The 24561-nt window shown below is 34.9% G+C and overlaps 3 protein-coding genes across 5 annotated transcripts; all 3 read right to left on the reverse strand.

Moving 5' to 3' along the window:
• Positions 1 to 5399: 5399 nt before the first annotated feature.
• LOC132148912 (nuclear body protein SP140-like protein) lies at positions 5400 to 24103 on the reverse strand. 2 transcript variants are annotated; one of them, XM_059557708.1, is made up of 15 exons: positions 24001 to 24103; positions 22292 to 22542; positions 22063 to 22164; positions 21774 to 21907; positions 21521 to 21568; positions 21361 to 21411; positions 21174 to 21204; positions 20939 to 21088; positions 20401 to 20534; positions 20068 to 20136; positions 19867 to 19982; positions 5991 to 6093; positions 5825 to 5884; positions 5593 to 5733; positions 5400 to 5474 (listed from the first exon to the last, which is right to left on the reverse strand). In XM_059557708.1, exons 1-15 carry the CDS (start codon positions 24012 to 24014, stop codon positions 5406 to 5408), a joined length of 1473 nt encoding a protein of 490 aa, XP_059413691.1. In that variant the 5' UTR covers positions 24015 to 24103; the 3' UTR covers positions 5400 to 5405. The 2 variants fall into 2 exon arrangements, with proteins under 2 accessions (XP_059413691.1, XP_059413692.1); XM_059557709.1 differs by lacking the exons at positions 5400 to 5474; positions 5593 to 5733; positions 5825 to 5884; positions 5991 to 6093 and adding an exon at positions 19538 to 19783.
• Positions 7363 to 8821, reverse strand: LOC132148913 (nuclear autoantigen Sp-100-like). The gene is made up of 4 exons (XM_059557710.1): positions 8742 to 8821; positions 8301 to 8701; positions 7760 to 7893; positions 7363 to 7546 (listed from the first exon to the last, which is right to left on the reverse strand). Exons 2-4 carry the CDS (start codon positions 8395 to 8397, stop codon positions 7445 to 7447), a joined length of 333 nt encoding a protein of 110 aa, XP_059413693.1. The 5' UTR covers positions 8398 to 8701; positions 8742 to 8821; the 3' UTR covers positions 7363 to 7444.
• Positions 16391 to 19210, reverse strand: si:dkey-68o6.8 (uncharacterized). Of its 2 annotated transcripts, none has more exons than XM_059557226.1 (8): positions 19134 to 19210; positions 18220 to 18388; positions 17956 to 18121; positions 17651 to 17824; positions 17465 to 17542; positions 17261 to 17353; positions 16752 to 16888; positions 16391 to 16574 (listed from the first exon to the last, which is right to left on the reverse strand). In XM_059557226.1, exons 1-8 carry the CDS (start codon positions 19145 to 19147, stop codon positions 16521 to 16523), a joined length of 885 nt encoding a protein of 294 aa, XP_059413209.1. In that variant the 5' UTR covers positions 19148 to 19210; the 3' UTR covers positions 16391 to 16520. The 2 variants fall into 2 exon arrangements, with proteins under 2 accessions (XP_059413209.1, XP_059413210.1); XM_059557227.1 differs by having other exon boundaries at positions 16393 to 16574; positions 18220 to 18385.
• Positions 24104 to 24561: the final 458 nt, after the last annotated feature.

Genomic DNA, 24561 nt, shown 5'->3' on the forward strand with positions numbered 1-24561 from the left:
CAGACTGGTGGAAACTCCGTTGCATAGCAACCCGCAATCCAGAAAGTCTCGCGAACGAAACGTACCCTAATCTCAATTTATCGGTGGACGAATAGTTGATAAAGTGTTAAATATTAATTCTGAATAATTTGCATAATAATTTGGTTCTTATTCACTGAAATTCAATCCCCTTTGAGTTATATTGATCTTAATTCCCTTATTAATCTTACAATTTACATTATTAACATGTTGTGATAACTATCTATATGTCCCTAACAGGGTGGAATATTTTCCTGGCCAGTGTCTGAACAATCTACCCATAATTATTACTTTTGGGTCCCCGAGCTTGACCAATATGCATTCCTAAAAGTTAAATATGTCAATATTTTGGTAGAATGCAAAAAAAAAACATAAAAATCATCTAACTTTTTTCCAACACTTAGGAAGTCAAAATGTTACCGCATACCAGGAATGACCCGGATAGTGATCCCAAACTTAGCCTGCTGGTAACAAATATAGTACATATAACAAATAACAAATATTTAGACATAAAACACTATAGGCCAGCCTTCATTACAAACACAGACAACTTAACAATTTAAACATCAATGGAAAATAAATAAATCTCTTTATTTTTAAGATGTATGTTCTACAACCCGAATTCCGGAAAAGTTGGGACGTTTTTTAAATTTTAATAAAATGAAAACTAAAAGACTTTCAAATCACATGAGCCAATATTTTATTCACAATAGAACATAGATAATATAGCAAATGTTTAAACTGAGAAAGTTTACAATTTTATGCACAAAATGAGCTCATTTCAATTTTGATTTCTGCTACAGGTCTCAAAATAGTTGGGACGGGGCATGTTTACCATGGTGTAGCATCTCCTTTTCTTTTCAAAACAGTTTGAAGACGTCTGGGCATTGAGGCTATGAGTTGCTGGAGTTTTGCTGTTGGAATTTGGTCCCATTCTTGCCTTATATAGATTTCCAGCTGCTGAAGAGTTCGTGGTCGTCTTTGACGTATTTTTCGTTTAATGATGCGCCAAATGTTCTCTATAGGTGAAAGATCTGGACTGCAGGCAGGCCAGGTTAGCACCCGGACTCTTCTACGACGAAGCCATGCTGTTGTTATAGCTGCAGTATGTGGTTTTGCATTATCCTGCTGAAATAAACAAGGCCTTCCCTGAAATAGACGTTGTTTGGAGGGAAGCATATGTTGCTCTAAAAGCTTTATATACCTTTCAGCATTCACAGAGCCTTCCAAAACATGCAAGCTGCCCATACCGTATGCACTTATGCACCCCCATACCATCAGAGATGCTGGCTTTTGAACTGAACGCTGATAACATGCTGGAAGGTCTCCCTCCTCTTTAGCCCAGAGGACACGGCGTCCGTGATTTCCAACAAGAATGTCAAATTTGGACTCGTCTGACCATAAAACACTATTCCACTTTGAAATAGTCCATTTTAAATGAGCCTTGGCCCACAGGCCACGACGGCGCTTCTGGACCATGTTCACATATGACTTCCTTTTTGCATGATAGAGCTTTAGTTGGCATCTGCTGATGGCACGGCGGATTGTGTTTACCGACAGTGGTTTCTGAAAGTATTCCTGGGCCCATTTAGTAATGTCATTGACACAATCATGCCGATGAGTGATGCAGTGTCGTCTGAGAGCCCGAAGACCACGGGCATCCAATAAAGGTCTCCGGCCTTGTCCCTTACGCACAGAGATTTCTCCAGTTTCTCTGAATCTTTTGATGATGTTATGCACTGTAGATGATGAGATTTGCAAAGCCTTTGCAATTTGAGGAACATTGTTTTTAAAGTTTTCCACAATTTTTTTACGCAGTCTTTCACAGATTGGAGAGCCTCTGCCCATCTTTACTTCTGAGAGACTCTGCTTCTCTAAGACAAAGCTTTTATAGCTAATCATGTTACAGACCTGATATCAATTAACTTAATAAGTCACTAGATGTTCCCCCAGCTGAATCTTTTCAAAACTGCTTGCTTTTTTAGCCATTTGTTGCCCCCGTGCCAACTTTTTTGAGACCTGTAGCAGGCATTAAATTTTAAATGAGCTAATTAAGTGGATAAAAGTGTAAAATTTCTCAGTTTAAACATTTGTTACGTTATCTATGTTCTATTGTGAATAAAATATTGGCTCATGTGATTTGAAATTACTTTAGTTTTCATTTTATTAAAATTTAAAAAACGTCCCAACTTTTCCGGAATTCGGGTTGTAGTAAAAAACACGCGCACACAAATTAACTGGTTTATCCATAACAATATGGCAAAACTAGCCAGAAGACTCAAATAAGAGGCTGAAATTAAATCGATGAATCTCTCTCTCTCTCTCTCTCTAAAAAAAAAAAAAATGTTGTGTGTAGCAAAATGTATTTCTCTGTGTTCTGCAGTAAAAGTAATTAAAAAATAATAATTTAAAAAAAAACTACAAAAAGACGTCTTTGATAATATCTAAATATATATGCCGTAAATCCACAACTTAATAAAAATGAGTATTTAGCTATTTCTTAAAACAACTAGAGAATTTATATGCCTTTTATATAGAGCCATATGAATCTAGTGGTTAAACCATGAAATTGCAGATTTTCTTTCTTCTTTCACACCAGATGGCAGTAATCTTCCTTCATAAACTGGACTGTAAAGCTGTTGGCTGTTTCTCAAACCGAAGGCTGCATAAAAAAAATAAATAAATAAATAAAATAATGTTCAAGCTGCCTACGTCATCAAGCATGGTTTCTTTCAGTTAACCAAGCTTTACATTCGCGAGTCATTAACATATTACAACAATTTACGCTTAACTAAGAAAATGGTCAAATTAATAACGGTATATAAATTAATATTCTTAAATAAGATCTTCTTTATGACGTATGCAGTCTATAATGCGACCTACGGTGGAAGCAGCCTTCAGTTTGAGAAACGGACATTGTCTAAAAAAATATTAGAACTATTAAGTGTTGAGAAAGCGAAAGTAAACGACAGCAGGATAACCCCCCATAAAGAGAGAAAGATGACCGCAGTAAATATTTTTTTGTTCGTTACCGAACAGCGAAATTAAATTATGCACTTAAGTTTCCATTACTTTTCAGAATTTAAGAGGAAATGCATATCGAAGTAATCTATTGTGCTATGTATTTTTTTTAATGAAAATGTTAAAAACTTTCCTAGATTTATGTTAATCTTTGCATAAATATGCTATAGCCTAGTATTTTGTTCTTGTATGTACTAGAACTCACCTTACAACTTCAGATTCCTCCACAAAGTGAATTTAGATCTTCCTGTCTCACTGTATTTTCATCTGTCTTGAAACCACACCCACGGGTAAAAATGAAAGTAAATAACGGTAGGCAGCCGCGCATTCTTTCTTTCTTTCTTTCTTTCTTTCTTTCTTTCTTTCTTTCTTTCTTTCTTTCTTTCTTTCTTTCTTTCTTTATTTATTTATTTATTTATTATTTAACTGTTAAAGGTAAAAGAAAACTTCTATACTGAATATATAGCCTACTGTATATATATATATATATATATATATATATATATATATATATATATATATATATATATATATATATATATATTATGTACCAGTGAACATGAGGTGTTTTGTTCTTACATTAGGCCTACTTAATGTCTCTATTTAAATATCAGATTTGACCTAAAATGAATGTATCTTTGCATCCCACTGTGCTGCTTTTCAATTCATATATCAGTATGTTACATATAACAGTATATATAGTGCTATAAATGTTTTTTTTTTTTTTTTAATGAAAATATTAAAAACTGCTAGATTTACTATAGCTGCAGATAACACAACTTTATTCTTGGATAAACAAGTTACAAGTTCAGTAAATCCAACTCCAAAACCTGAAAGGGATGCAAATAGGGGACACATCTAATATGTGCACTGTTGTACTCAGGGATGGGCAGTAGTATGATACATGTATTTCAAATACATATTTCTAATACAAAATAGTATTTTGTAATTTGTACTTGATAGGATTGATGAAAATGGCTTCGTATTTTATTATCAAAATACTTCAGTGTTTTGTAGTTTTAAAATACTGTAAAATACTTCTTAAGAAGTCTACATGATGACGTCATAAAAATGCGGCCTCTGATTGGTGCCTACTCAATAGGCTAGTTTGCCCAAACTGGTTGAGATCAGAACAGTAAATTGATGCATATGACAGAAGGTGGTGAAGGTAAGAAACGTGTAGGTACAATTAACGTTAGCTTGCTACTTTCATCATATGTTAAGTTCGTCGAATGTAAACGAGAAAAAAAAAGAAAAATACAGTGTTGTACAACATTAAATTTGAATGCCACGATATATTGGTATAATTGTCTAAACTCGCGTGGAGCAGCAGCATTTATTGTGAGCCGCTCTGAGAGACTTGTTGTGCTTAAAGGCATCAGTAGCTGAAGAGACCTCTGCAGTGTAGTCCACATGCTACACACACTCATTCAATACACTCCCTCACACACACACTGACACACACACACACACACACACACACTTACTTTCTCACCCACATTCACAGATAAGTTTCTGTTAGAACTATATCAAATGTTTTGGAATACCTGCTCTGTAGTATTCTCTTTTGGATTATAAGTTAATGTTCTTACGACACTATTACAGTTTTTCCAGATTGCTTAAACAAATTTCTTGAAACTATGCCTCATATTCTCAAAACAGTAAAACGCAAATCCATAACTTTTAACTCAATTCCCCAGACGTCCTATATTCAGATCATAATGAAGCTCTCCACTCAAAACAACTCAATCTTGCTGAAAAACCAAACTTTGCTCTCAGATATGACACACAAACAGTCAAAAACACACACACTTCAACACAGTTATACACACTGCTGAGATTAATTTAAAACAATACTACAAAAAACGGTAATAAGTGTGGTACTCCCCAACCGTTTTATTCCTTAATTTAACGTACTGTAGAGTACAGTACAATACAATACAGCAAACGACATCAAAAATAATTATTCTGCCCCAGTATCCTGTTTTTGGTCTGGAGCAGGCCAAAGAACCTCTTTCAACATCACATGCTATTCTGGCCTTGGCCAGGCAGCGGGGGGAAAACCTCTGGTATGCCTGATGTCCTTGAGTCATTGTTCACAAAAAAAACTGGAAAATGCTTAGTCATATTGTCAATATAACACTGCAGTCTGTTAGTATTACCTGCTGTAAACTGTGACAACAGTTTGCATTACAGTTACTGTATTGAAAGGCAGAAGGCTGCACTTCTCATGTATGCCATATATCCTTTTTAAAAGTACAAATGTACACATTACTGTATGTGGCACATTGATTGAAAAAGACTGGATATGATTCAGTTACACTTTTACTGGTGGTCTGAAAGGACGTCTTTGTTAAGACGTGATGTTACAGCAGCTTAAAGATGATTTTAAGCAGTTCCGTCAGCCTAGAGGTCATTCTACTGAAGTCATTATCCTGCAGAGAAGAAAGAGAGAAATGTAGAATTCAGTTAATAAAAAACACCATGTATATGGAATTGTTTAGACAATTCCTCCCGTCATTAGAAACATTTGCAAGCCCAAGTGAAACTCACCCTTTTGGCGGTGCAGTGGTGGAAAACGTATTCAATATCTGAGACAAACTCTCGCACTGTTAGATAATCATTATTCTCCAAGTTCAGCTTCACTCTGCCCAGCATCATGGGACCACAGATGTTCTCACTGAATCCTGGACCCTAGACACCAGCAGTGTATCCGTCACATACTGTACATAAACACCACACATAAGAACTGTAAATATTGACCAAGAGCCAGATGAAGGTTTACTTTGGCACAGGGGTCGCTCATGCTCTCGTGTAGCAGGTGTAACAGCAGGTACTGGCAGTGCTAGAAGACAATCAAACAGACTCTAAGTGTTAAAGAATTGTTTTTGTCTGTACAATAAAAGAAATGTCATTTTGGACCCCATTGACTTCCATTGTATGGACTTTACCAGTGTGTACTGAGAGACTGGACTGCTCAAAACATCCTGTTGGGTCTTTTGACCGGAACTTTTCATCTTCTTCAACACACAAAACGTGCAGCTCCACTGGCTCCTGTACACACAAAACACACAGTATTAAACAAAGTCATACGTCTGTCTGTATAATCCAGCATGATTTCTCTCTCTCTCTCGCTCTCACCCAGGTGAGTCTTCATTTACAGCTGGAAGGTGACAGTGTGCATGAAAAGCTCGTGGACACTCATCACAACACACGAGATCTCCCTCAGAGTCACAGATGAAACACACGTCATCATTTAGCTGGGACAAGAGTTCATACAGAAATAAAACTATACTGTTATGAAGCACACTGCAGAAATAATTTCAAACGTCAGTAGTTGTGATGAGTTATGGTGGTCTTTGTTCATGCTTTGGCATGACTGTATGTGAGTGACAATGTCCTACTTGGTTCTGATACGGTTCTTCGCAGATCTCACAGTCACAGTTGGCTGTATGTGGTTGCAAAATGCTTTTCTGAAAATATTTGAAAACCCATCAGGATTGTGTACTGCAAAACACTTGATCAGACCCTGCCAGGCCAACAGACAGCAATTTTTCATCCATTGTAAATTGTTTACTATTTAGTATTTTCTTTTACCGTTATAAGCTTCCCAAGAGGCATTCCATGGGACACAATGTCTTTCTTCCATGTTCCATCTGGTTTGCTCAGTTTGGTGAAATCCTCAGGCGTCAGCCAGTGGCTCTCTGTTCTTATGCATCTCCCACAATACCCTGAGATTAAGACAACACTGAGTGCAAAAGTCTTGTACCGCTGCAGTCAAGCAGTGCATTTACATTCATCGTCATTATGTGAGAGAAAAAAACAATACGGGACTCTGCCTACAAATACCCTGATAGCACCTCTATTGGAGGTGTCATCGAAAAGTGCAGAGAAATATATCCTCAGTAAAGTATTTCAGATTTTGCAGAAATGTAGGCAGAGTCACATATCTTCATAGAGCTTGGCTTGCAAGAAACAGAGAGCTTGGGTTCAAAATGTTTTAGGTATGTATGTAAAACACTAACAACATATTGATATTTATTATAACTGTTATAAAAGCATTCCCACACCTTTGGAAAATCGATATTTGTGTAGAACGCCAGAATCAGAACCACAGGTAACAGGTAGGACTGGACCTTCAAACATGTTCATGTCAACACCGTCATCTTCATCTTGATTGTCTTCGATCTTATCAGGTGATTCTACAACTAATACACAAATATTCACTAAACAGAACTGTTGTTATGATCTTATTTAAAGGAATACTCCTCAAAAAAAGAAAGACAATTAGTCCCCATTTACTCACCCTGTTTTTCCAAACCCATGTGGCTTTTTTTCTTCTGCTGAATACAAAAGGATAAATTTTGATGAACATCTTGATCACTCTTAAGTCACATTTGAAAGGTTATCTCCTCTTCAAATCGTATCTACAATGATCGAAGAGCAGCCAAACCTTTGCATCCTGAACCTTGCTTTTAATAAAGCTTATATTTAAGAGAAATCCATCCTTTGAACAGAAAAGGAACAAAGTTAGAAAAATGTATATATTTATATTATCTGCATAGTGTCCATTTTTATTTCAGGTAACTGTTTTCAATCAGGAAGGCCATATTAACAACAACAACAACAAAAAATAGTAACAACTAAAAAACTAAAGTAAATTATAATTACACTTGAGTGTGCATTAGTTAAAACTGCTACTGAAACCGGTCTCAATCACCTCTATGAGTTTCTGGAGTGGAATCCCTTTGCAAAGGATGCTGGTCTTCCACTTTTTGTGCCTCTCCTTCATCCCAAACCTCTCAAACTCAGGGGGTGTAAACCACTGGCCCTCACTGGAGATGCACTTCTGCTCTAAAGACAGAAAAACCATTTATTCATCCACTATTGTTTTTGAGCACCTGGATGTTCTGGATGCTCCAGAATTACAATCTCCAGACATTCACAAACGTGTAGCTCTCCATTAGCATTACTCAATTCTTTAACATGTACTGTAGAAATGTTTCTGCACCTACTGTCACAATATTTCTTCAAATACAGGGCCCCCTCTTTAAAGCCACATGTAACAGGAAGTTGGGATTTATTTTGAGGCTTTTTTTTTAGTCCTGCGGATGATTTTGAAAAAAGTCAAATCAAAGTCAGATCGTTGAAGAAGAAATAAACTTCTTAGTAACATATTAGGCAGTGTAACGTGCATTTATTGTCATTTCAAAGATTTATTGCTGTTTTGACATATATTTATAAAAGAAAAAAAGACTCACTGGGGCAGTTTTGTCTCTTTGCTTGCTTCTTCTTTTTAGGTTTAGAATGGGAGGATGAACCCGTCTGTTGTCTCTTCGTACAACTTTGTTTCTTCATCCTCCTTTTATTAATCCCTTGACATTTTTTATCTCTACTGCTGTTTTCACTCAGCCGATCAGATTCTGGAATGCTCTGAAAGAGTAACTTCTTGAAGGAGGCTGTGGATCATCTGCAGTAGTTGAACAGCATGTGGACGGGTTCCGCCATGTTGAGCAGTCCGTGGTGGAATATCTCCCCTCCCACACTCCCACACAGAAACGAAACTGAAAGCTGCTTCCTGCCACGTTGTCTTTGCATCTGAGTGAAAACAAAGCTATAACAATTTTAGAAAACATTCACAAAAGGATATTATTCTTTGCCTCTTCCAGATAATGTTATTATTTTTGCATATGATTTCATACATTATTAACTCTTTTACTGTTTTTCTGTATCACACACAGGCAAGCATGTATACACAACATTCCTTAGAATCTTTCCACTTTTTACAACCCGCATTCCGGAAAAGTTGGGACGTTTTTTAAATTTTAATAAAATGAAAACTAAAGGAATTTCAAATCACATGAGCCAATATTTTATTCACAATAGAACATAGATAACGTAGCAAATGTTTAAACTGAGAAATTTTACACTTTTATCCACTTAATTAGCTCATTTAAAATTTAATGCCTGCTACAGGTCTCAAAAAAGTTGGCACGGGGGCAACAAATGGCTAAAAAAGCAAGCAGTTTTGAAAAGATTCAGCTGGGGGAACATCTAGTGACTTATTAAGTTAATTGATATCAGGTCTGTAACATGATTAGCTATAAAAGCTTTGTCTTAGAGAAGCAGAGTCTCTCAGAAGTAAAGATGGGCAGAGGCTCTCCAATCTGTGAAAGACTGCGTAAAAAAATTGTGGAAAACTTTAAAAACAATGTTCCTCAACGTCAAATTGCAAAGGCTTTGCAAATCTCATCATCTACAGTGCATAACATCATCAAAAGATTCAGAGAAACTGGAGAAATCTCTGTGCGTAAGGGACAAGGCCGGAGACCTTTATTGGATGCCCGTGGTCTTCGGGCTCTCAGACGACACTGCATCACTCATCGGCATGATTGTGTCAATGACATTACTAAATGGGCCAGGAATACTTTCAGAAACCACTGTCGGTAAACACAATCCGCCGTGCCGTCAGCAGATGCCAACTAAAGCTCTATCATGCAAAAAGGAAGCCATATGTGAACATGGTCCAGAAGCGCCGTCGTGTCCTGTGGGCCAAGGCTCATTTAAAATGGACTATTTCAAAGTGGAATAGTGTTTTATGGTCAGACGAGTCCAAATTTGACATTCTTGTTGGAAATCACGGACGCCGTGTCCTCCGGGCTAAAGAGGAGGGAGACCTTCCAGCATGTTATCAGCGTTCAGTTCAAAAGCCAGCATCTCTGATGGTATGGGGGTGCATAAGTGTATACGGTTTGGGCAGCTTGCATGTTTTGGAAGGCTCTGTGAATGCTGAAAGGTATATAAAGGTTTTAGAGCAACATATGCTTCCCTCCAAACAACGTCTATTTCAGGGAAGGCCTTGTTTATTTCAGCAGGATAATGCAAAACCACATACTGCAGCTATAACAACAGCATGGCTTCGTCGTAGAAGAGTCCGGGTGCTAACCTGGCCTGCCTGCAGTCCAGATCTTTCACCTATAGAGAACATTTGGCGCATCATTAAACGAAAAATACGTCAAAGACGACCACGAACTCTTCAGCAGCTGGAAATCTATATAAGGCAAGAATGGGACCAAATTCCAACAGCAAAACTCCAGCAACTCATAGCCTCAATGCCCAGACGTCTTCAAACTGTTTTGAAAAGAAAAGGAGATGCTACACCATGGTAAACATGCCCCGTCCCAACTATTTTGAGACCTGTAGCAGAAATCAAAATTGAAATGAGCTCATTTTGTGCATAAAATTGTAAACTTTCTCAGTTTAAACATTTGCTATGTTATCTATGTTCTATGGTGAATACAATATTGGCTCATGTGATTTGAAAGTCTATTAGTTTTCATTTTATTAAAATTTAAAAAACGTCCCAACTTTTCCGGAATTCGGGTTGTAATTTGAGATGTGGAAAAAAATGTTCATGAGCTCATGATGTCTAATGCATTAATTAATGTTTAACAACTTGAGCATTTTCCAGTATTACCATTATTACCATCTATATATTGTACAAAACAAGAAATTTTTTTTTTTAATGTGATATGGAGGAAGTTATGCTTGACAAATGTTGTCAATCTTGAATAAAAACTAATTATAAATTTGTTAAATCAAAGTAGACTTCGTCAACATTTGAATATGGATCAGAGATGTCTATATATATATATATATATATATAGAGAGAGAGAGAGAGAGAGAGAGAGAGAGATTTTGATTTTTAAAATCTTTATTATACATTTAAATTCTTTCACTTATTATCTCATTTTATAATATCACCAAATAGTAAATTATAATTTTCAACTTAACAGAGTACTTCTCCTTTTCTTTACTTTAGATTCCTTAAAACCATAAATAATTACAGGTACACTGAAAGCCATCAAAAAACATTGTCAGCTCTTCAAACAGAGATTGTAACCTTTAAAATGTTTTTAAAACTGTATAAAACTGCAGTGAAAAATAGTTTCTCTCTGCCCACAAAAATTACAACTGTCTATTACTTGGGGATTCAAAATAGAAATGAATGCATTAACTGCAACAATGCCAAGCAAAATCCTCCACTGCAAATCTCCAATATTTTTTGTCAATGGTAGCTTGTATAACGTACCCCACATTGGTTTAAAATTAGAAGCAATACAAAAATGACTTCGCCATGGAGTACCAGAACGATGTACCAACTGCTTTTTGTTCAACACACATACTTTATACAAATATTTTCCACACAGTCCATTTCCGTATCTGGTAAATCATCATTGCTGGAAAATTGTCTTCTGCTTCTGGTCTTTGTTGCAATATTGAATAATCATATAGAAGCATCCTTTCTTCTTCAGATAATGATCTTCGACATTTTTCCAACATCTGTCCAACTATTCGTTCAGAACGAAGTCCAAGTTTATGAGTCAATGCAACAATATCACTTCCTTCCGGTCACTTCCACCAAGTCCTTCATTATTAAGATCTGTGCATTTTTCATTTTTTGTTCAAACCATGATGATATCTCACAAGACAAATTCAAACGAGATCCATATGGTTCTAACAAACAACATATATAAAGATTTTCCTTCAATAGACCTTATTTTCATCAAACACCATGATTTCCGAACTCCTTCATAAAAAAAAAAAAAAAAAAAAAAATTACTTTCCAATCACTTCTTTACTTAATCCCATTTCCCCAACCACACTTAACAGTTTAAAAGCAACATTATTCCAAGACAAATTCTGATACAACAATGTTTAAACAAATTGCACTCTAAAAGCTGCTTTCCGGCTTTCAAGATGTATTAGACCTTGTCCTCCCTCTCCTAAAGGAAGATACAACACACTTTTAGGAAGCCAATGTAATTTATCCCCCCAAAAATTAACAATAGATGTTTGAATCTTTTCTAACAAGTGGAGGTTCTTATATTGCTCAACGATGCCATAACAGGATTGCCACTAAATTATTAATTTACAAGGATTCTCCCCCTAAATGATATTTTTGTTATAAGCCATTTCCACCTTGCTAATCTGCCTTGTACTTTTTCCAAAACATTTTCCCAATTTTTCTCCATCATCACTTTATCTCCTAAAACACCCCCTAATATTTAAAACCATCCTTTGTCCATAACATTTCACCTGGCAAAGTTGGTTTTTCAGCTTTCCAATTCCCTACTAACTGAACTCTTTGACCAATTAATCTTTGAAGAGGAGATTTTACCAAAATCTTCAACAATTTTTATTAGTCTATTAACATTTTCTTGGTCATTAATTAAAACCACTATATCATCAGCATAAGCTGATAACTTTAATGACATATAACTACTATCAAATTTAAAACCACAAATATTCCCTCTTATTTGATTTACAAATGGTTCCATGGCATTGGAATATAAAATCCCAGACACTGAACATCCCTGTCTTATTTCTCTTTCAACCTTAAAAGGAAAACTCAAGCCAGCATTGATCTTCAATATGCTTTCAATGTGCTCATAAAGGAACTTTATCATATCTATAAAATCAGGAGAAAAACCAAGAGCTTTAAAAGTATCCCACAAATAACAATGTTCCACACAGTCAAAGGCCTTTTCCTGGTCTAATGAAATCAGACCAAATTTGAAACCAAAAATCCTTGAAACCTCCCAAACATCTCTCATCAGTGAAATCACACTCTATCTCACAATCACAATCTATCTTTTGGGTATACAATATGACTGATCTATATGTATTATCATTCCCATCACCTTTTGTTCTAATCGATTAGCCAAAGTTTTGGATAATTTTGGATTCTACTGCTCTCCAATTTTTTATTTCTTTCAAATCACCTTTTTTTGGGAGCAGGGGTAAAACTGCCCTTTTACTGCCCTTTGTCAGCTGTCCTCCATTCAAACTTTCATTCAAAACTTCAATTAAATCATCTCCCAAAATCGCTCAATATGCCATCAATTCCTGGTGCCCTTTTTAAACTTTGTAATGAAACGTACAACTCCTCTTTTGACAAAGGTTTAATCAATTCTTCAAAAGATTCTTGAGGCACCTGAGGAAGATCTTTATAAACATTTTGTGCCAGAAAAACATTTTCTTCATGCTCACTTGCATAGAGCTCTTCATAAAAGTTAACTGCTCTTCTGCGTATATTTTTGTGAGTTCTTTCCCATCAATAGATCTTAAACAATGAATTAACCGACACTGGCCATTTTTCTTTTCCATTCAAAAAAAAAAATTATAAAAAATAATAAAAATAATACAAAATCTGGCAGAGACATCCATTTCAGATATATTCTGAAATCTTGATCTTACCAAAGCCCCTTGTGCTCCTAACAGATCAGCCAAAACTGTTTTTTTTTTCTTTTTCAATGATTTAAAATGATCTTGATCTCCTATGGAGTCACATAAATTCTGAAGCTCCACAATATCCACTTCTACATTTTTTATATACCCCACAATGTCCTTTGTTACATTGAAAGCACACTGATTACAAAACACTTCTATTTGAATTTCCCAACATCCCACCATTGTTTTAATTAACTGAAATTTTATTTTTGCAATTTCCATTTTGCCCCAAAAAAACAAACCATTTTTTAAATTAAAATCTTCAAAAAGTGCACAATTAAAATACCAATAAGCACTCTTATTTCTTATATATTTAATATAAACAGAACTTATCACAATAGAATGGTCTGAACTGGACATATATGACAACTTTTAAAACACTGAGATTGAAAATAATAACAATAAAATCTATCCAGCCTTGCTAAAGCAATGTGATTTTCTCTTACATGTTCCCATGCATACTGTCTTATATTATTATGCAGATTTCTCCAAATATCACAAAGTTCATTTGATATAATGAGTTGTAACATTTTTCGCCTTGAAGGGCCATGAGGCTCCAGATGATTCATATAAATATCACTGGCAGTACAGTTAAAATCTCCACCAAGTATCATATAATGATCTTCACATTGCTGAATTGTTTTAGCAAGCATATCTAAAAAAAATCATTCTTTCAGATGCATTTACTGGAGCATACACATTAATCTATTCAAGTGTTATCTTTTCATTTTTCGATGTAACTTTTAATAATCTTCCATCTATTATTTGTTCTACCTTACATGATTCTGGTAGAAAATTCATTGAAAAAAAATTCCAACTCCTGCACTAAAAACAGTTTTATGATTTAGACAGATATGACCATCCCATTCTTTTTGCCACTCAATTACATTATCTGGTGTACTGTGAGTTTCTTGAACAAATGCTATATCAATATTTTTCATTTTCAAAACATATAATTGTGATCTTTTAGCAGCATCTCTCGCTCCATTTAAATTAATGGAGGAGATTTTAAAATTACTCATTAGGAGAGAGTAAACCAAAAAGCACAAACCAAGCACTTTTTTTTATGATTCCACCATTTGATCATTTTAATTTTGACTTAGTCTAGAGCTCAATCTTTGTATATGTTTTTCAACCAATATACATCTGGATTAGATAGACAGCTTTCCCCTCTGTCTCATAAAAAATCTGGCTGATTTAATAAACAACGTTTGATCAGAAAAAATAATCATTGACTTCAACATTCCGCTATAGTGGGAAAGTCTTACAGATCCAAAACAGGGATGACTTTTGTGTGTGTGTGTGTGTGTGTGTGTGTGTTTGCGGAGACTATCTAGTGGCAGAAAATGATGCTTTTCAACTGGAATAAAAGAATTAAAAAAAAAGTAAATTTGATTTCATATATCAAAATTCTGACTTTATTCTCGCAGTTCCGAGATTATATCTCACAATTCTAATAAGGAAAAACAACTCGTCATTCTCTCTTTTAGCCTCAGCACTTCGTTTCCCCCCCCTCAGAATTGACAAATTCACTATTTTTGAGTTAAGTCAAGTTATAAAGTCTGAATTTGGATATATAAACTTGCATTTGCGAGGAAAAAAATTCAGAATTGTGAGATAAAATAAATAAATGTTATGTAAAAATGTTAGTAAGGTTTGTAGGGCTAATACAATACATTATTGGATTAGATGTAAATATTATGTGAATATTATGTAGACCTATTGTTTAAATCAAATGTATGCTTTTATTATTGTTTATTATTATTTATTATTTGCATTCCGATATTGACATCAAAAGGCACAAATATATATAAAATATATATACAAAATACAGCAACAATACTCACATAAAAAAAAGAAAAGTAACAGACTGCAAAGTTGAGAAAAATAAATGCTCCGATTCACTCTCCACTAGCTCCATTAACGCCCACGCATGCGCAAACGCGGAGAGGGAGAGAGAGAGAGAGAGAGAGAGAGAGAGAGAGATACAGACAGACAGATAGATAGACAGACAAACAGACAGACAGACAGACAGATAGACAGATATATAGATAGATAGATAGATAGATAGATAGATAGATAGATAGATAGATAGATAGATAGATAGATAGATAGATAGATAGATAGATAGATAGATAGATAGATAGATAGATAGATAGATAGATAGATAGAATCAGTCTGATAGATAGATAGATAGATAGATAGATAGATAGATAGATAGATAGATAGATAGATAGATAGATAGATAGATAGATAGATAGATAGATAGATAGATAGATAGATAGATAGATAGATAGATAGATAGATAGATAGATAGAATCAGTCTGATAGATAGATAGATAGATAGATAGATAGATAGATAGATAGATAGATAGATAGATAGATAGATAGATAGATAGATAGATAGATAGATAGATAGATAGATAGATAGAATCAGTCTGATAGATAGATAGATAGATAGATAGATAGATAGATAGATAGATAGATAGATAGATAGATAGATAGATAGATAGATAGATAGATAGATAGATAGATAGATAGATAGATAGAATCAGTCTGATAGATAGATAGATAGATAGATAGATAGATAGATAGATAGATAGATAGATAGATAGATAGATAGATAGATAGATAGATAGATAGATAGATAGATAGATAGATAGAATCAGTCTGATAGATAGATCCACATTTTATCATGGCAAAATTTGAGTTTTAATACATTTTTGTTAAACATTTGTATTATATGTGCGTTTATGATTGTTATAATTAATCACAATGATATGATAACAGAAACCAGTGTGCTATTTCCAGAAGCAAAACGATTTTTTTTTTACCAGTAGAATAACTGAAAGTGACAGCCTCGTAAAATCAAGTTATAAATGGCTAAAATTACAATAGGTTGGATATCTTGATCTGTTTCTCACTCTTATCAGTTATGCTGTGTGTAGTGGTCAACACATAATGATTCTGTCTTTATAACTCACCTTCAGGTTCTGTCAGTGAGGTTTTTTATAAAACTGTGCTGCCCTCTTCAGGTAAAAGCCAAATAGTAATTAAACAGGGAAGCTTTATTTCACATAACACTCCATTCATTGACTGACTTTATTAAAAGTGGAACACAATTTGAGAATTCATAATCTCAGTATATTCACTGATTGAAAACGCTAAATAATGTGATGCATGGCACATCATTTATGAAGGGTAAATTTTCCTTTATGATCGGGTACCTTCAAAATATTCATCTGAAAAGAAAAAGAAGCCAACTTAGAAAAGCACAATGAAAATATTATGAATTATGATATTTTTTTAAGGCTAAAAGACTACCATTAAGCCACAGAAATGACAAGGTATTGTTTTATTTTGGGGCAAAATGCATTCAAGTACTAAGGCATATTAGCATCAACTCTTCTTGTTCTCACCTCAATCAGACTGTTGAGGGTTATGCCTTGGCATAATATACTTGTTTTCCAGGACTTGCATGATTCTTTTCCACCCATTTCCTCAAATATATAAGGTGAGATCATTACTTTGCCACGTTTAATGCAGTCCCTCTTTCCTGAGAATAAAGGTGTAGCATTACATCACTTGCTCAACAATGGATCCTCTGCAGTGAATGGGTGCCGTCAGAATAAAAATATCTTAAATGATGATTTTGTTTCTTACAAAAACAGCTTTTCACTTAATATAACACTGATGGACTGAAGTGGTGTGGATTACTTGTGCATTATTGTGAAGTTTTTATCAGCTGTTTGGACTCTCATAAAATAAAAAAATATCAAACAAAGAAAAAAATGGCTATTTTGAAACACATATGTCAAGATTAAACTAAAGAGCATAAATGCAGGACTCTTTATTGCTATAATGTTATAGTGCCTTGAGACAGAAGGTTATGCTGCTTTGAGATATTTTAACATTGAGGGTTACTTACTCTCATACAATGCTTTTCTGTCCAATAAGGCCTTTTTATCCCCACATGTGACAGGAAGAAATCTCTTGTGTTCATCCATGTTCCAGAGATCCTCTTAGGGAGAAGAGAATAAAACACATTTAAAAGTTGTTTTACGTGTTTCATTTTTTTTCTAAATATAATGGTGGGAATGCAAAAGGAGTTTGTCCAAAAATGAATAGCAACCTGCTTTACAGTGCACGGACGGATGGGAAAACGGCAATTCTGTGCTGAAGTCTGGAGCGCTCTGAAGATCTGGAGAATCTTTCGAAATTCAAAACAGAATGGTTTCAGAACTTAATGTAATTATTTAGACAGACAGACAAAAAGACAGGCTGGTCAATCGAATCAACTATCTGATTTAGTACTCACCTCTCTTCACGTGTTCATCTGTCGTCCTCTGGCTGCTGATGCTTGGTGATGATGGTCCAGCTTGGTCACTCACAGACTTGCTCTCTGTCTTTCTCTTTTTAACCTCTCTTTCTTTTCCTGTGCCTCGATCCTCGACTGTTTCTCTTATTTTTTTCTTTGGCTGACACTCAAGAGCTGAGGAATTAGAAACTAGAATTAGAAAATAAATCAGCAGTGCCGAAGACCTCACTGTTCTATTAAAGCAAAACCACTTTCAGATGGTGAGACAGACGGACTGATAGCTAGCAAGACATATGATTTCTTACAGTTCATCAGAGCTGCAGTGATTTCAGAGAGTTGAGAGTAACGCTGTAATATATAATCCTGGGCCACACATTTCCAGAACTTTCTAACATTCTTCTTTCCACAATTTTCAATGTACTCCAGTGCACTGTACACATCATTATCTCCACCAGTGTTTTCAAGCTTTTGCTTCAATAAAACAAAAAAAAAGGCAAAAATGTCACATGTGAAATCTTTTTGCTTCTATATTGACATATTATTGGTCAGAATGTTAAGATCATGCTTACATAATGCTTATCTGTAATGAGTTTATTGTCCTTGAGATGTCGGAGAAGCATCAACGGCTCTTCTATTGTTGACATCTTTACCTTGTTTTGACGGAAAAAATCAAACAAATTTTCATCTGTGAAAAATCCAAAGTCCTTTGGGTTGTCGATTTTAATGTTGTTTCTTCTGCTAAAAAAAAGAACAGATTTAGAATTACTGAATTTGATATGTGTATCTATGAATTCAGCAGTTTAATTATATTTTATTAGATACAGCAAGCAGCCAGCCTTCAGTGACTTCACTGTGATGCAATCACAACCCTGTCGCATTCTACATAAATATAAAAAAATATATATAGTTTAACAGACACTATATGGGTGAATTCCAGTCCTTAAAGTGTGTTGCAGCAAATAGGAATATTGCGCGGTTGGAGTGAGACAAATATCCTCACGTGTTTAAGCAAAAAAAGGATGCAATAAAGGAAACTATTGCTATTATTGTTTTTTGTTAAAAATGTTTAGTATTGTGTCTGAAATGGCTTTGAACAAACATATACTCGTCTGCTCGTGTCAGCTGTTGAATTCACTGGATAATTTGAGAGTCAAATGACTTCTTTTACATGCGATTTTTGAATTACATTATTATATGAATTACATATAATGCAATAATCTGATACATTACATGTATTATTTTATAATGAATTCATTTTTAAATAATTTTACACTATTTTATAGAAATATAACGCATTATTATTTATTTTTACGTACAGTAATTACCCAGTTGAAAGCAGGGCTACTCCCTCTGATGGAGAAACAAAACTGAAAGTTACTTCCTGGATTGCTATTTAGAAATTTGAGTAATAAAAAGCGATAAAAGAAAGAAAACAACAGATCAGAAAAAATGGAATTACAAATAATTGCATAAATGTACTCACCTTGCGGTGTCCATGACTTTCTGTCTATTTTTCTGGTTCGCTTTCTCTCTTACACAGTCAGCTATGTACGCACACCGTCTAACTCCTTTCCTTTTACATGCTCCACCTAACCACACCTTTCACTAGATCTGCCTTCTTAAAGCCCACCTGATCAGCATATTGCCCACCTGATCAGCATATTGATTTCCACTTTATCAAGTGGAAATCATGTATATGAAGTCATTCTTCTTATACTACGATATATATATATATATATATATATATATATATATATACAGTATATATAAACAAAAAATACACTAATCGTAATGGTTTAATAATAATGAATTTCTAAATGTAAAAAACAAACAAACAAAATACTCTCCAAATTACTGCACACATTGTTTAGATAAAAGAATCGGTTTATTTAAAAAAAGCAACTAATAAAAAAAGCAGTAGCATATATGTAAGGAACAAACACAATTCAGTTAGATTCAGTTCTTAAAAATTTACAACAACAACAACAATATAAAAATAGGATGGCAAAAAAAAAAAAAAATTATGACTCTTGTCTTTGTTAAAGGACTGGACTGCTCAAAACATCCTGTTGGGTCTTTTGACCGTAACTTTTCATCTTCTTCAACACACAAAACGTGCAGCTCCACTGGCTCCTGTACACACAAAACACACAGTATTAAACAAAGTCATACGTCTGTATAATCCAGCATGATTTCTCTCTCTCTCTCGCTCTCACCCAGGTGAGTCTTCAGGTACAGCTGGTAGGTGACAGTGTGAATGAAAAGCTCGTGGACACTCATCACAACACACGAGATCTCCCTCAGAGTCACAGATGAAACACACGTCATCATTCTGTTGGGACAACAGTTCACAGAGGATGTTTAGTGGTTATGTTGGTCTGCTGATGTGGCTGTGATTGTAAGAGATGGTGTCTTACTAGGTATTGATCCAAGTCTTTACAGTTCTCACAATCGCAATTTAGAGTATGCGTTTCCAAAACACTTTTCTGAAAATCATGTGAGAACGAAGTGTCAAATGACTTAAAAGAGTTTAAAATGTAAAATTAAAAATAAAACAAGAATTAAACTTCAAATTCTCAAGTCAGTAAAGCCGATCACTAAATAACAGTACCACTTTGAGGAACACATAGCATGTACTATGTGTAACCATGTAATACTAATCTATGCCTACACAGAAGAAAGCCATTTGTTAGCCGGGTTGACTGAAGGTAGAAAGTATCTCTTTTTTTAACACCATTTTCTATTTGTACCATTATAAGTTCTTCCAGAGGTACCCCACTGGATAAAATGTCTTTTCTCCATGCTCCTTCTGGTTTGTTGACTCTGATGAAATCCTCTGGTGTCAGCCAGATGTCTTCTGTTCTTATGCATCTCCCACAGTGCCCTGGAATAACAACACTGAAGCTCTGTACCATAATAACCAGAGTTAAAGAAACTTTAACACAGGTAGCTATGCATTAAACCAAGATGTATTTGAGCACACAAGTCACACATAAATGTCACTGCAGTAGATATTAAATATCAAACCAAGTGGCACTTGCAGGTAAATGCTGCCAGAGCTTCACTTGTCTTCACTGTTGCTCCGAGACTTTTAATCAGCTGGTGTTTTGGTAATTTTTGTGACATACTTTGTTTAAAGTATAAGTGTGCTAACATTCTTTAGAATAAATGACACTTACAGTACTTAAAATGTGTGCAAATATTATAAATGTAAAACATATTTAACCAACACATAATGCATAATAATATATTTGTAGCAATTTTTTAAATATATGTCCGCTCACAGACCTGTGGCAAAGCGGTATTTGTGTAGGATGCCAGAGCCAGAACCACAGGTAACAGGTAGGGTTGGACCTTCAAACACGCTCATGTCAATGATATCTTCATCATTCTCATCAACAACTCTTCCATTGTCCTTATCGTTTCTGCCGTTTGATTCTACAACAAATGCAGGAATACTGAAATAGAAAACTGCTGATATTAATGAGCGTATTGTCTGGTTATGGCTCACTATTATACTGACCCGAGCAGGAGGGCAACAGCGGTCTCTGACACTGTGAAAATTAAGAGATGCGTGTCAGTGACAGGGAAATAGGAAAAGCTCCCACAACCCTGTTTATCTGAGATTCTGTGTCCTAAACATCTGAGCTAAATCTCCGTCCGGATTATTATAAGTTTGTTCATGTAAAGTCATCATAAGAGGATCTAACCTTTCTTTTTCTTAGTCTGTCAGCAACAGGTGAGGATTCAGGATTGTCAATCTGTGCAACAGACAGAGATTGAGTGAATATATGAGAACATAATAAAATGATCATTATTTCACTAAATATATGTCATTTTTATGCTAGTTGGTGACAAAAACAGTCAAACCTGTTTATTCTTAACCCGGCTTTGCTTAAAGGATGACAGAAGTCCAGCCTATGGATGGAAGATGTGTTCAGTTTATCAACACTGATAGACGTTATTGTTTACTTGAATTAACATTCAAATACATGTTAAAATGTACAAATAATGGAATCATAAAATCATATTCTGTTAAATACCAACATTATTCATTTGAGCAATAATTGAATGCTAGATATAATCACTCTTGATTGTGGATTATTTCAATTATTTTATGCACCTCTATGAGTTTCTGGAGAGGAATATTATCACTGACGATGCTGGTCTTCCATTTTTTGCTTCTCTCCTTTCCTCCGAAGCTCTCAAATTCGTTGGGCTTGAACCACTGGCCTTCGCTGAAGATGCACTTCTCCACTGAAAACAGATAAATAATTATTTAAGCAATGCAACAGAATAAGCGTTTTTGAACAGGCCTGGATGCTCCAGAAATGTTTTCAAGACATTCTTCAACAAGTGACTCTTCACATAGATATTACACTTTACTGCATCCCTTAATTGTATGCACCTACTGTCATTATATTTCTCCACATGCAGGACGCCGTCTTTATCTCCACATGTGACAGGAAGTTCAGATTTGTTTCCAAATTGTTCTCTGGAATACAGGCTGGAGTCTGAAACAAACATCACAAATATTGATTTTCCCTATTAAACAGATATTCCAGTTCCATTAAACAATTTTTTTTTTCTTTTTTGCCATTTAAATTTAAACTGAGCTTCAAATCAAACACACTTTGGTACCTTCGGCTTTTCTCTTCTTGTTTGTACTGATGGAAGACGGCTTTATCTGTTTACAGTTAGGTTTTTTCATTTTCCTTTTTTTCCCTTGTTTTACGTCCTTTGCGCTGTTGTTCTCACTCAGACTGCCAGATCCTGTGCTGCTCTCAGATTCTGAATCAGTTTCTGATTCTGAATCAGATTCTGATTTTGAATCAGATTCGGAGTCAGATGTTTTGTCTACGTCTAACTCTCCATCCATGTCCTGTGGTTCTCTGAAAAAAATAAAAAAACCTTTGCACTTTTAAACATGATCATGTGAACTTGCTTTTTGTTTATGTAATGATGAATCAAATTATGTTACAAAGATGAGCATGATATGCGACATGAAACATGAACTTGTCTATAAACAGTAGTTTAGCGATAAATTAAAATAATTATGTTGAAATGAAATAAATTCAGTATAAGGGAAAATATGAAAATTGACTGATGGTCACTGTAAAAAGCACTGATTTTAACATTAAAATGTATAATACAACAAATGTACATATAGTTACAAATTGAACCTAGACTGGACTATTGTAATGCACTTCTAGGTGATTGTCCTGCTTCTTCAACAAACAAGCTACAGGTGGTCCAAAATGCAGCGGCTAGAGTCCTTACCAGGTCAAGAAAATATGATTATATTACCCCAATTCTACAGTCTCTGCACTGGCTACCTATTAAGTTCCGTATCAGTTACAAATTATCATTACTTACCTATAAGGCCCTAAATGGTTTAGCTCCTGTGTACCTAACTAGCCTTCTACCACGCTACAATCCTTAAGGTCACAAAATGCTGGACTTTTGGTAGTTCCTAGGATAGCAAAGTCCACTAAAGGAGGTAGAGCTTTTTCACATTTGGCTCCCAAACTCTGGAATAGCCTTCCTGACAATGTTCGGGGTTCAGACACACTCTCTCTGTTTAAATCTAGATTAAAAACACATCTCTTAAATTGTGACTGCAGTTGCATCTGATCAAAAGTGCATTATTATTCTTTAGCTTGGGTTAAACTAATTAATTTTACTTTAGTGTTCACCGTGTCTTTGATTACGTCTTTAATTGATTTTTTTCCGTACATTTCTGTCATATGCACATAAACTGACAGTCACCACTTATAAGCTACTACTAAATATTGTAAATAATTAAAGTTGCTTTGCAATGATTTGTATCGTAAAAAGCGGCATACAAATAAACTTGAATTTAATTGAATACACTCCATATATTATAATGAGATTGAAATCGAATGAATATTCAAAGTTTCTCCAGAGCCCGTCTACGGAGAGCCTTCCCACTCCCTATTAAGTCCTATTGTACCGAAATTTGGTTGCAGTTCCACCAGAGTTCCACTGGGGGCGATCGCCATGAGTGCAAAATGAATGGGAGTCTATGGGGCTAGACGGCTAAATTTGTCCCTTTCACTCGATTGCCGTTGAGAAATCTCAGATCTGATTGTAGGTTTTGCAAGTTCAACATGGGTTATAGGTCGAAAGTTGAATGAACGAGTACTTATGTCCTTTTCGATTTCTTACATTATATTAGACATTCTCTGGTTTCTCTTCTACTGAAACAAAACTAAAAGTTGCTTCCTGGACTGTTGTTTTGAAATCTGCATGGCAGATGGATAGAAACCACACACCAGAAAATATTCACAACACTAAACTTGAATTTACTAATTAATGAATATACTTACCCTGCTATGTTCATGACTTGCTTCCTGTTTTTCCTAGTTTCTTCTCAGTTTATTACGTACACACAGACACAGCGTAATCTCCTTTCCTTTAACACACTCCACCTAACCACACCTTGCACCAGGTGTCTACAAAATGCGTCATTGAGAAACTATTCCACTTGATCACTTAAAAATAAATAAATAAATAAAATAAAAGAAGCACTTACTTGCATATCATTCAGAATTTAATTTGTGAATGCTGTTTACAGTACAAATCATTTTCTGAATTTGAATGACTTATATTTGAGGTAGGACACTGAACACTAGAAACTAGAATGACAGAAAAACCAACTCTAGTAAAACTCCTCCCCTTCATTACAAGAGTGCACACTTACAGGGACTCTGAGATACACACTGACACAGAAATGAAACTGAAATTTAAACTGAAATTGTCTGCTCTATTTTCATCTTGTAGTTTGTTTAAAAAACTGTAAATGATTAAGTGATAAGTCATTTATGTTCTGGGCTTTTGTAGCTCTCCTCTATGACACTGCAGGATCTGTAGCATCAGTGAGAGTGCAT

Source organism: Carassius carassius, chromosome 9, assembly GCF_963082965.1.
Source record: "Carassius carassius chromosome 9, fCarCar2.1, whole genome shotgun sequence".
NCBI classification, from domain to species: domain Eukaryota; kingdom Metazoa; phylum Chordata; class Actinopteri; order Cypriniformes; family Cyprinidae; genus Carassius; species Carassius carassius.

Bases quoted from the DNA above. Each gene is read 5' to 3' on its own strand.
- LOC132148913 (XM_059557710.1), bottom strand. From the start codon at position 8,397: ATGAAGAAACAAAGTTGTACGAAGAGACAACAGACGGGTTCATCCTCC. The intron at 7,894-8,300 runs GTGAGTCTTTTT...TTCTGTCTTTAG, and splicing joins AAAGAGACAAAACTGCCCCA to AGCAGAAGTGCATCTCCAGT. The intron at 7,547-7,759 runs GTGATTGAGACC...TTCTGTTCAAAG, and splicing joins CACTCCAGAAACTCATAGAG to GATGGATTTCTCTTAAATAT.
- si:dkey-68o6.8 (XM_059557226.1), bottom strand. The intron at 17,543-17,650 runs GTGAGTACTAAA...GAATTTCGAAAG, and splicing joins AGATGAACACGTGAAGAGAG to ATTCTCCAGATCTTCAGAGC. The intron at 16,889-17,260 runs GTAAGTAACCCT...CTTTATTCTCAG, and splicing joins CAGAAAAGCATTGTATGAGA to GAAAGAGGGACTGCATTAAA.
- LOC132148912 (XM_059557708.1), bottom strand. The intron at 21,089-21,173 runs GTCAGTATAATA...CATTTGTTGTAG, and splicing joins GCTGTTGCCCTCCTGCTCGG to AATCAAACGGCAGAAACGAT. The intron at 19,983-20,067 runs GTAAGACACCAT...TTGTCCCAACAG, and splicing joins AAGACTTGGATCAATACCTA to AATGATGACGTGTGTTTCAT.